The following is a 12,344-nucleotide window of genomic DNA, read 5'->3' as shown; positions in this document are numbered from 1 at the left end:
TGATGAATCTTGGGATTAAACAATTGTAACTTCATGGAGGGTTTTTGGACTCTTTATTTGGTAAAAGGCTAGCTTTTATCTTCTAAGAATCTTATCACAAGCGATGGATCCATGTTAGGCTTTTATTCATTCATTCATCTTATTTTATCCTTAGGAATTATTTCAGAAGTGAGAAATGATTACAACGTGGATTCAGCTATCGAAAATAGTATGAACTCCATCAAAGACCATATGTTTCGACCATATGCATATCCCTCTCTGACTCCATTTAACTTTAGCCGGGTGACATCAATTGTGATTTCTGACTGGTTGATAATTCAGATGGGCGGGGGTAGAGAGCCTCAGTGTGTATAATGCAAAAACCAAGTATCGGGTAGGACACTCCATTTTAGAAAACGCTTTTGTGGGACCAAAACAGTGTTCGTAATTGAAATATTTCTTTCAAGGGATCTCATTCCCTGATCGCTACTGATTAAACGTAGTTTGCAGACCTCACACCATTCTCACCCCTGTAGGAATCAGTGGCTTTAATGATCTCGCTAGAAAGAAAAAGTCAAAAACAGTGAATATATTAACCTATGAATTATCTTTCTCTCATGCATTTAGAGACTGTATTCAATATAGAAGGTTAGGGGTTTAGGCCTACCTTTTCATTTTCCTGGGCATTCGCTTTCGTCGCAACACCTGTCTCTGAAGGCAATGACATTGTATTATTTCTACTGTCACATCAACTCCAGATGATGGCATGACATGTGCAATCTCTCTCTGGTCACCATCTGTCCTCCTCACCTGGTCACCATCTGTCCTCCTCACCTGGTCACCATCTGTCCTCCTCACCTGGTCACCATCTGTCCTCATCAGCTGGTCACCATCTGTCCTCCTCACCTGGTCACCATCTGTCCTCATCAGCTGGTCACCACTTCTCTCAGCAGAAATCTTCGTCATTGTTCTGGAGGGATATCAAGAAGGCGTTCCAGCATCTCTTCTTCCTCAGGCGGCTGAGGAAATTTGGTATGGCTCCTAAGATCTACACCAACTTCTATAGGTGTACCACTGAGAACAGCTGGTCTGGCTGCATCATCGCCTGGTATGGCAATTGTACCACTCAGGACCGCAAGGCTCTACATGAAGACTGCCTAGTCCATCACTGGAGCCATGCTTCCTGCCCTCAAAGACATCTACACCAACAGGTGTCTGAGGAATGCCAACAAAATCATTAAACAAAATCACCCCCGCTGCTAATAATCAGTATTGTATTTGTATTTATATTGTGCAATTTAGTTAGGATGTATTTTAGCATTTAGTGAGTTATTGGATATTGTGTATGACATTTTTGAGGCCCTGTGCAAGTCAAGCATTTCCCTGCTCTGCTCACAGACTGTGTGACAATACACCCACTTTGACTTTGACTTTGACGATTGATGGGTTGTTGGTGTGTGCCAATCTTTGTGGGGGACAGTCTTACTTAAAAAACGTGCATTCTGGTTAAGTACTGTGAGTATTAATCGTCTGCAACTTGTGTGCAGTACCAACACATGGTCTGAGATGGCGCTATGTCATCCTCTTGGTGTTGGGGGATGGAACTACAGGTCCAGAATTCCTCAAGTCCCAAAACATGTATATCACCTATTCAGCCCATTGACTCAGATGCTTGCAGGAGCCTAGTGGATGCTACTATAGGATGCAGTGTATGTTGGAAAGACAGGTTTTCACTCCACTAGATGTCACTATGCACTCACTCATATGCTGAAATAATACTGTTGGAAGCCACTGGGTGGTTTAACCATGATGTTTCTGTGATACCTGGCTTTTTGGGGTTGCTTAGATTTTTTATTATAATTCCACTGTGATCAATGGTAGGGGTCTATTTCTGTGGCTGATCAATGTTACCTAGAAGTGTTTTTCTAATTGCATTTGGCATTCATGGTTAGACTGCAGTTTATTCCAGTAAACCTAATAACTAAAGGGACATTACCCATGTCCTGCGAGGATAGTATGTCTCAGATTCCACACTCTGGCATCCTGCACAAATCAATACATAACTTCCTGTTCATTGAAATAGTATAGCAAGACTTAGTCCATGTGAACCATTCTCCAAAAAAATAAAAAAAATAAATAGCCTACTAGCATTACGACTGCCCATGGCCCCTGGTGTGAGCATTGATTACTTTGTCTTATGATGACTGTTGGATAGATGATTCACTTACTACACTAACAAATGTATTGTTGTAAGTCACTTTGTATAAAGGCGTCTGCTAAATGCCATAAATGTAAAATGTAAATGTCATACCACCATTTGCTGAAAACTAAAACCCTTGTGCTACTAACTACTACTACTACTATGGATGTCTATCCATTTCCTGGCCTGTTCATTTATGTATTAGATCAATAGAATGTTTGCCCTGTGTCTGTCTGGGCCTTATTTGTTAAATATGCAAACAGGCTTTGGTGTTGGTCCATGCATGATAAGCCTGTGAAACCCCATGTGTCTCTTTTGAAGTGTTGGATCCCAGGGGATGTTAGAATGTACCCCATGGCCTTGTTACCTTTTGTATCTATTAATAGTGGATGTGACACAACCAGACTTCTGTATAAATGGGCACAATACCAGACCATTCACTAACTCACATTTAACAGTTATTGTACCTTCAGGGATTGTATAGGTTTTTGAGATTTTCTATAGTGATATTGAATATGTGAACTGATAAACTGTACAAAATGCAAATACACCAGAACTGTCTGGTACTGTTCCCATATCGTGAAATGAAACTAAGTCAATTCATTACAGTATTAAAACATTTATTCTGACATGCATCATAGGCATACATACAGTACACTGAACATCATCATACCTTTATGCCCACATCTTGTACAGTACCTGACCAACAGGGAAAGAGCTTTTTTTTTTACAGAGAGGAAGTACTCATACAATATAATGAGTGGGACATTTACAATGAGAGATTGTCCGCCAATCAAATGCAAGAAAAAACACCTGAGATTCATGTAGAGGACGACATAGCAGTCTGTGAACGTAAGAACAACTATGTGATTCTTCCAAATTCCATATCATTTGAATTCACTGCTGGTCTGGCAGATAATAAATAACCTAATTGAAAAGTAAACAAGTTTGAAAATTAACGAAACTCTGATGCAAGCCAAATAGATTTCGCATTCAAATATGTAGATCATATCTGTGTCAATTGTGAAAGTATGCAATCATAAGCACACAGATAAATTATAGGCTAAGCATCACATGAATAATGAAAACTGCCATGACAGATTGTTTATTCTGGAATTCCGGTCTGCTGTCCTGTGCTTCTTTGTACAGTCTGCAGAAGTCAGATACCCTTTTCATGTGAATAGAACATTTATTTTGTTTAAGTGGTCTCTTCATTAATTAATGGCATAAGCGGGAAAAAATAGCATCAAAGGTGCTGTTCTGAACATGAAATAAAGCAGAGGTTATGACCCTCAGATTATGACTCTTGGCTTTCCTATCATGTTTGTGCGTAAGTTTAATTTTCTTCTTGTACTGTAAACCATGAGCATTTACTGCTTTCACATTCTATTTGCATGACTCATGTACAGTATATATGCTTTTTACTGTAGCTTTGTTCCCCTCTGGGAATCCTTTTCCAGGCAAATAGCTGCCCTGTCATCAACAATGTATGTCGTTTCCTAGCTTAATATGTTGAGCTAAAAATTTAGATGGCATTATTCAAGCAAAATGTCCCCTTTATTGGGCCGCCCATTTACGCAAAGGTATAATGTCACCACAAAGCATTAAGGATACCTGTCACAGAAAATAAATATGTGTTGCTATCTACCATATATGAATGCTGATAGGGTTTGTCTATACATGGGAAACAATGAAATATAATTTAAAAATATGTTTTGTTCTAGAGCTTTCTGTGTAGATGTATACTATGATTCTGGATCATTGAGCTGTAATACATACATGAACACCCTCTGCATGCTCTCATCAGCATCACCCATACAGTACATTTAATTCTTATTTATGAGAAATAATAAGTATGTGAGACCTATTTACGTCACGTCTTTTATACACGCTATATTTACATCATTTTCGGAATAATGTCCATATTGTCCATAATCCATAATGTATATCATTCATCGTACAAAATGTCATTATTTTCTTCACTGCACATGCAAAAATGCTCATGGAACCGTGAGAGATGTACAAATGAGGAAGCAGCCTACTCGACAAGTAATATTCCGGTGGATTTGTCCTTTACAAAATTACACTGACAAATAAATGAAGGGGAAGGGGGAAAAAACTGACAATCCATAATGGACTAAGCCTAGCTATACTGTACATGCATACATCAATTAGTCTTCATACATTTTCAGACTTTAGATAATGCTGTGTACAGTATTGGGCCTGTTGTGTGAAAATAAATCAATTCATCTTTGGATAAGGTGGTGAAAAGTGCACATGTGGAAAAATATATCAAATTATCAAATGAAATCAAAACAATTCAATGACATTTATGACTTGTATAACAAAACAACAGAGAGTGATCTTAGTACAGCAACACTATAGGCTACAGTCCTTAAACGTGTATAGTTCCCCATGGTCCCACATACAAACAGCCTACAAAACATACAGGCAAAAAATGACTGGGGGGGGGGGGTCCTCACACAAAATAGAATCTCATTTCAGTTTGATAAGAAACTAAGGGTGGGATTCAATCTAAGCCTGTGGGGTCTCATTGTATGCAATGCAATGCGCTTCCAGAAGTGTGTTTGATTTGCACAGCAACTTGTCCCAGATAGATGATTTAGAAATCCCTCAGCCAGATGCAGCTCTGCTCACCAGTCAGGTTTAGAAAGTGCTGAGCCGTCCACCCAGCACACGCCACGAAGGAACTTCGGAAGGAATTTCTAAATCAGTTGTCAAACCTCTCTACCAGGGACATGCTGATGTACAAATCCACCGCACTTATGACAGTCAACCCGAACCGTACTGTGCTGACATGGATATTTCCTTATCACATTGTCCTTTCCAACACTGTTTCGACGACTGTGGTGGATGTGTAACCAGGCCAGCCCAGTACAGCTCAGCTTGGCTCAGCTCGGTTCGGCTCTGTACTGTGATTGGGGTATAATTGTCTTCCCCAACAGAAAACACAGTATCTGATCATCCATTATGTCAGTTTCATTACCAATACTGTGGTGTCTGTGTTCTGATTGGTTCATCTGAGCATGTATGTATACAGTCAAAATCCCCTGCTTATGAACAGGAACACACTTATTTGCACACAAACAACATCCCATGCTGATATGTCCATGAACCACGCATAACAACAATCCAATCAAAACAGAAGTGACCAAAGAGATGAATCGTATAGAACGGCACAATATTTCGAAAAAGAACATTGTCCGTTTTTCATTTTTTAAAGATGTTAATCTGGGAAACACACCATGATTCATATCTGTCCATATCTGGTGTCTGTGTCTAGATATGTTTGGAATGCGTGGTCATCTGTTTCCGCTGCAAATTCGATTGGTTTAAAAAACGATGACACCGTTTGACTTCACCATTATTTCGATGTGTGCTTTCTGAGGCATTCAAAACGTTGACAACAGAGTTCAAGTTAAAATTCTAGTTTTTGTAGAAGGGTGTAGCAGTCTTTTGTAGTGGTTTGATTCCACTGACATTCAGTGGTTCAAATCAGTAAGATCCATAGTGACTGAGACACTTAGACCTCTTCTCCATGAATCACTACAGGATTGTACAAACAATACGACTTTCATCAATCTTCATCTTGAAGTCCTCAGTTCAATTTAGGTCCCCTTATGGCCAAGCTTGAGTTACCTGTTATGATAAAAGGAGAATATATAATAATATATAAATCAGTATATAATTAGTATATAATTAGTATATAATCACCCAATCAGTATATAATTCACATATTTCAAAATGAAACTTCATACGGTTCAGTAGAGAAACAGAGAAAAAGCTCTGAACCACAGATGTGATGATGACCATGTTATTTCTCGGTACGAGCAAATGACACTTTTCACAATGAGTTTAGACTACAGGCTGCTAATGTAACACTGAATATGCTTTGTGACTGAATGAGGCTAAAACGTGGGGTGTTCCTTTAATACCCTCTCAGATGATAGACTTGTGTGATAATATTCAGTGTTTGGTCCCTGGACTTGGTCACAGGAGATCTGCTAAAGTATCCCTCTGTGCTTTCATCATTCACTGAGCCGAGAAGCAAAAGAAGAATGACCAAAGAAGAGTAAGGGTAAAGAAACATACAACAAGAGATACAGAGAGAGATACAGCAAGAGAGATAGAGAGGGGGGGGGGGGGGTGGTGGTAGAGGGAGAGAAAGGGAGAGAGAGGGGGGGGTAGGGCGGAGAGAAACGGGAGAGGAGAGTCACCAGAGAGAGAGACAGATAGAGAGAGAGGTGTAATAACAATGGAGACCCCTCTGAGCTTAATAGACAAGACTCACTATCACATTGGAGTTATCCTATTTGGTTGGAAGAGATATTCAATTAAACTGTTTAAAGCGTAATTACATGTACATACTGAATGCATGAAGGGCAGTTAGTATTGCAACTGAGGGAGGGATTTTTTGTGGGGGTTTTCCCATTTTAGACCTTTGTATCCCTGCAAGGTTTGATAAGGGCACTGACATGTTCAATGGAAGTAACATATAGGATTGTTTCATAGGCTTTAAAGGCCCATGCCAGACAGTTTTGCAGCCTGGCTTTTCTTGAAAAAAAAAATTTGAGTGGTGACATTAGGAACAATTCTCAATAAAATGTGGCCAAAGGTTGTTAGACTCAGTCACAAAAAAAGCTTCAGAGGGTCATATTTGACTCCGGGCACTAACTTTACAAGCAGGTTAGCCATGTCACACTTCGGAGCTTTGAGCTATATAAAATGCCATAGGTCATGGGATATGGGAAATCGTTTTAGGAGGAGCTAAGAAAAGAGAATGTATCGCCCAAAATACACATGCTTTGACCTAATTTTCGGACTTGAATCATTGTGCGATGGTATTCTGCAACACCAACATGTCATATATCAGCAAAAAACGTCAACATGACCAATGTGGGTCTTTATCATGTTTTTAATGGTGCCCTTTAACATGATTGATTGCTATAGTCCATTGTGAAAAGAAGTGACAATGTGAACTAATGAACACATGGCTATCAACAACAGTTTGACCAATTATAGCTTTGATATTGGCCCATATTTGAAAAGATGACTGATAAATAGGCAGTTACTGTAATATGCTATCCAGTATTTCAATATCCTGTTTCAAGATGGAAGAGATATAAAAACCATGATCTCAATAAAAGCTATTGACTCATCGTACCAAACTCACTGGATGATAAGGTTTATACAAGCTGAAATATTTAATCTAATCTAAATATTAACCAGAATTTAATTTCCTCTTCAAAAATGGCTCCAATGATGGATAATATGATATCACATCATAATAGAATAAACAAGCACAAATAACTACTTACCCTTCACTTTTTCCACATTTTGTTGTGTTATAGACTCAATTTGGATTAAAATTAAAATAGATTAAATTAAAATAATTTGCCATCAATCCACACACAATACCCCAGAATGAAGTGAAAACAGGCTTTTAGACATTTCTGTAAATTTATTAAAATTGAAATACAGAAATACCTCATGTACATAAGTATTCAGACCCTTTGCTATGACACACTTAAAATTAGCCAAAATGTAAAAATGTCCTCAACAAATCACTTAATCACAGGGTCTCTGATTTGCATAGGAATCAATTACACACTGTGTGGATCAGGTTGTCATTACAAACTGAGCAAATGGAGAGGAACAAAACTGCTCAGAAATGCGACCCTGAGGCCTGGGGAGACTTACAAAAATCTACAAAGTTGAATGGTGTCGATAGGACAACATCATCTCAGTCACTCTACAAAACTTGGTCTATAACCAAGTGGCCAAAAAGAATCCCTTAATGGAAAATAATCTCTCTCATATCCATAATTGTGTTTGCAACAGTGAATTCAAGTGATACAGCAAAGAAAGTTGCTGGAAATGTGTTTACACATGCAAATCAGAGACCCTATAAAAACAAAGATATTAATTCCAAAATTACATGAACTATTATCCTTGCATTAAGATGGACTCAATTCAACTTATTGAGTGATTTGTTGATGAGGTTTTTGCATTTTAGCTAATTTTAAGAGTGTCATAGCAAAGGGTCTGAATACATATGTACATGAGGTATTTTCTGTATTTCAATTTTAATCAATTTACTGAAATTTCAAAAAACGTCATTCTGGGGTATTGTGTGTGGATTGATGGCAAATTCTTTTAATTTAATCCATTTTAAATTTAGTCTATAACACAACAAAATGTGGAAAAAGTGAAGGGGTCTGAATACTTTCCAAAGGCACTGTATCTGTCACTTAAAATGATTAATGAGTAAACCATATTGCAGGTTAAGAGAAGAATGGAGACTGATGTGTAAGATGTTTAAAGCCTGATAATCATTCAATATATTTATATATATAATCATGTTGTATGAGTTGCTTGTTTCTACAAAATCAAGCCTCGGAGTAAAATGTTCTGTATGGAGGCATCAATACTGTGTGTTTGTTGTGAACTGTGAGACACTGAAACATTGGAGAGAAAGCTGTGTGGAACGTTTCATCTGCAGGAGGAATGCACTGAGAGGAGCATTATGAATCTTTCAAGAGGGTGAATCCTTTACAAAATGTCAACCTGCACTCTGATAAAGTCAAACCATTTCTCAAATAGACGAGAGGGGAAAAAACATTTTTTATTCATAAAGATATTAAAATATGAAGAGAAGAGTAGGTTCATTGCTGAATCAGTGCTTCTTTAATTTACCTCCAGGTATATACAGTATGTTTCTTTCATAATTTATAGTTAAAGATAGACTCTGGGATAAGACTTTCATCAAATATATTGTAGCGAACAAGAGCGTCCACTCTCACTTCACTGTGAGTCTACCTTTAATAAAAAAGTTCCTAATGTCCATTATAGTAATGTCATACTAACTGAGCAATATTTTGTTCCGAAGATCCAATAATAGTGCAGTTATGAGATTAGTGGTCTGAAACTGCTGGAATGTTCCTTCAGTAAGTGGAGTGAGTTCTGACAATAAAGGGGAGAGTGGAAATAAACCCTAAAGGGTTTTTCAGAGATTTAGGAAGGAGAGAAGGGAAAAAGTACGAGGAGGAGAGAGAAGTAGAAGGGATTATTGAACAGATAAAGCTTGAGATAAATGTATGGAGAAAAAGAATGCTGCATGAGGTTATGCACTTCAAACAGGCAACTTACAAGGGTTCAAGTCACCTTATAAATGTAAAATCTATTATACACATTAAGAGCTGCTAAAGAGGTGAACAAGTTCAATTGGGATCCTACATTTGTTTTAATATGAGGCAAAATAATTCACATATTCCATGCTAAAACAGCATGAGGATTAATTAGAAATAATTATGTGCAAAATGCTTTGCTTTAATCCACTGACAGCTGACAGTCAATACATAATCTCTGAGAACCCCCCCCCACCCCCCCAAAAAAACTCAAATTGTAAGTGTGCGCTTGGCATATCTACTGAGTTAAATTGAAGTAGACACAGCACTCACTGCTGGAAAACCATGTGGAAAACACCATATGTCTCTTTAGACCAGAATGTGTCTCTTTAGACCATGGGGCACCAACACCAATGGCTCTATTTCCAACGAAAACTGCAGAGATTTAATGGAGACAACTTTATCACAACTTCACAATAAGACTTTTAATCAGAGTGTGGTCACCTTTTGCATTCAGTGCTGGGGTGCGTGGCCTCTCAGTGCAAGCCAAAGGCAGGTTGAACAAAGTGACCAGAACCGGCTCCAAAGTCACACAAACCCCACACCATCCTACAACTGACGAAGCAGTTCACCATAAACTTTGCCCTGAAAATCCTAGACAACCCCTCCCATCCACTGTTCACAGAGTACATTCTCCTACAATCTAGACGTAGATTCCTTATGCCCCAAGGTCAAAACCAGCTATCACCTCCTTTCTACTGAGGAGCATACAGCTGCTCAATAAAAACAGAGGTCGATCTGACTGCACTGCTATATGCACTTTATATACAGTAGCACTATGTACTTTATGTAGTCCACTGTAAGCCCCTGAGGTGATGATGATGATGGATGATGAGGGTCTATTTTAGTGTTGATACATGTTTGTTTAATGTTGTGCTCTTGCATGACAAGAGTACAAGGGGACAAATTCCCCTTGGGGCAATAAAGGTTTAACTAATTCATATGGTTTCTATCCACAGGCGAACTAGTCTTGTGTCCATCCCCTGGCCTATATCTTCTATGTTAGACATTTGAGACTTATTAATTATTAATCCTCCTTTTCCATTTTTCCATGTGAGGTCAATTGGGATAGAAATCCTCTTTGACAAGGGAGCTCTGGATAAAGAAAATATCTGCACACCTGATAGTGTAACTGCAAATGAAAAGCATATGCAACACTGCTTACTTGAACAAATCACCACGTTTCGGTCAAGAGACTTTCTTCAGAGTGTGGTCAAATTATTTTTGCAAGGAAGCAGTGTTGCATGGAGTTTTTAACAAATTGTTTACAGTTTCACAAGGGAGCTCTGGCAAACAAGATGGACCTACTGTGTTCTGTCGGGTTCGATCTTGGTTCTCTCTCCATTCTGCTTGTCGTTCTGGGACTTCTGGGAGAGGCGTGTGGACATGGTGGCAGCATTTACCACGGCCTTGAAGCTCCTCTTCCTCCCCTTCTGGACGTTCTGCTCTGGGTGGAAGAGGATGACGTACACCTTGGGTATGTAGAGCATTCCCAGAGACACACAGGCACTCAGGGACATGGACACAGTCAGCGTAGTGGTCTGGATGAACATCTGGAGCCGAGGGACAGAGAAAGAAAACCGTCAGAGATACAGTATGAATCCATATTCCGATCTTTCTGTCTACACATTGGCTCCTTTCTCAATTGTTAGAAACTCTAATTCTCGCGTCCTCTCCTCTGTCCTCCATTCACTTCCTTCTCAAAAAGCATTGGAGGAGAATATCTAAGGGGAATAATCTAGATCTTCTCCTCCAATGTGTTTTGAGTAGGAAGCGAGTGGAGGACAAAGGAGAGGACGCTAGGAATCGAGTTTCTTACAGTTGACACCAATAATGTGCCCTGAAATAAGGAGACTCAGTATAAAAGGAGTTGTTATTTCTAAATGGTGAAATTTGACTGTACACAAATACCATCAAATAAAAGCTAAGAATCTATACTTCAACCTCAAGAAGAAAAAAAGCTTCACTGTCCCATTACTTATGCAGGGCACTGTAGTTGAAAAAGCCAATACAAAATGTGTTACCAAAAGAGTATTATATTATGCTCTGTCTACACACTGTAGAATACAGAAAAGGTCATCAAAGGCTCAGAGACACAGGACATCGCAGGCAGATTATCCTATGAGGAGGAAGATAGAGAATAATACATCTTAATCATGGGCATCTGAAACACGAGCAGCCCTGTTGAAGAGAAACCCCCACTGATAATAATTTCTCAAGCTACAGAAACTAAAACATCTAAATCCTGGGCATTTGAAACCCAAGCAGCCCTGGTGAAGAGAAGGGCCCCCCTGATAATAATTTCTCAAGTGTTTTGGGGGAATTCCTACATGACACATGTTTAGATTATTCTATCTACACACTCACTATTTAGAGAATACAGTTCATCTCAGCCATGGACTGTTGAAACATAAATTGCCATATTTTTAATGCAATTGATGTTTTAATGCAATGTCTCTGTCTCGAATAATTTATAAAGAGTTAGAGGAATTCCTAATTGATCCCTGAATGCAATATGACCTAAAAAGGCAAAGAAATGAGAAGAAATACTGCAGTATCACATACAAAATGACATGTTCAATATAGCCATGTATGCATGTTATGTATTTAGAATGGCCTATTAATGGGTCTCTCTATTAATGGGTCTCTCTCTATGGCGTGGGAGGCCAGGTGTTAACACTAATTCCTAATTCCCTCTGTGTAGCATCACACCTCTTTATTAAGATGGCTAAAGCATTGTTCTCTCTCGCCCACACAGACTCCCCTTATCTGCCTGCAAGCACAATAACACTCCCCTAAACCCCATGCTGCTAGGGAAGAACACCCTTTGTCTGTGTGTCATAGTGTGTCGTTTCAAGATAAAGAGGAATGAAGCATTTCTCTCGTTTCATCCCCCCCCTCCGTGTCTCCTCATCCCCATATCAAAGACTGCCTCAAAATGAATATTGTCTGGCTTG

At 38.9% G+C, this 12,344-nt stretch overlaps 1 protein-coding gene across 1 annotated transcript in view; it reads right to left on the bottom strand.

Annotated features, from left to right (window-relative positions):
- Window positions 1–10,691: 10,691 nt before the first annotated feature.
- The window catches only part of grm6a (glutamate receptor, metabotropic 6a), a gene marked incomplete at both ends in the record, with an annotated part of 28,418 nt that continues 26,765 nt past the window's right edge, over window positions 10,692–12,344 (bottom strand). The window contains one exon of the mRNA XM_083676033.1: window positions 10,692–10,940. Coding sequence (XP_083532159.1) covers window positions 10,692–10,940 — 249 coding nt within the window. The remainder of the gene's footprint in view (window positions 10,941–12,344) is intronic.

The sequence above is a fragment of the Argentina silus genome (assembly GCF_951799395.1).
Source record: "Argentina silus genome assembly, chromosome: 8".
In the NCBI taxonomy this organism is placed as follows: domain Eukaryota; kingdom Metazoa; phylum Chordata; class Actinopteri; order Argentiniformes; family Argentinidae; genus Argentina; species Argentina silus.
This window is presented reverse-complemented; position numbering and strand designations above follow the sequence as displayed.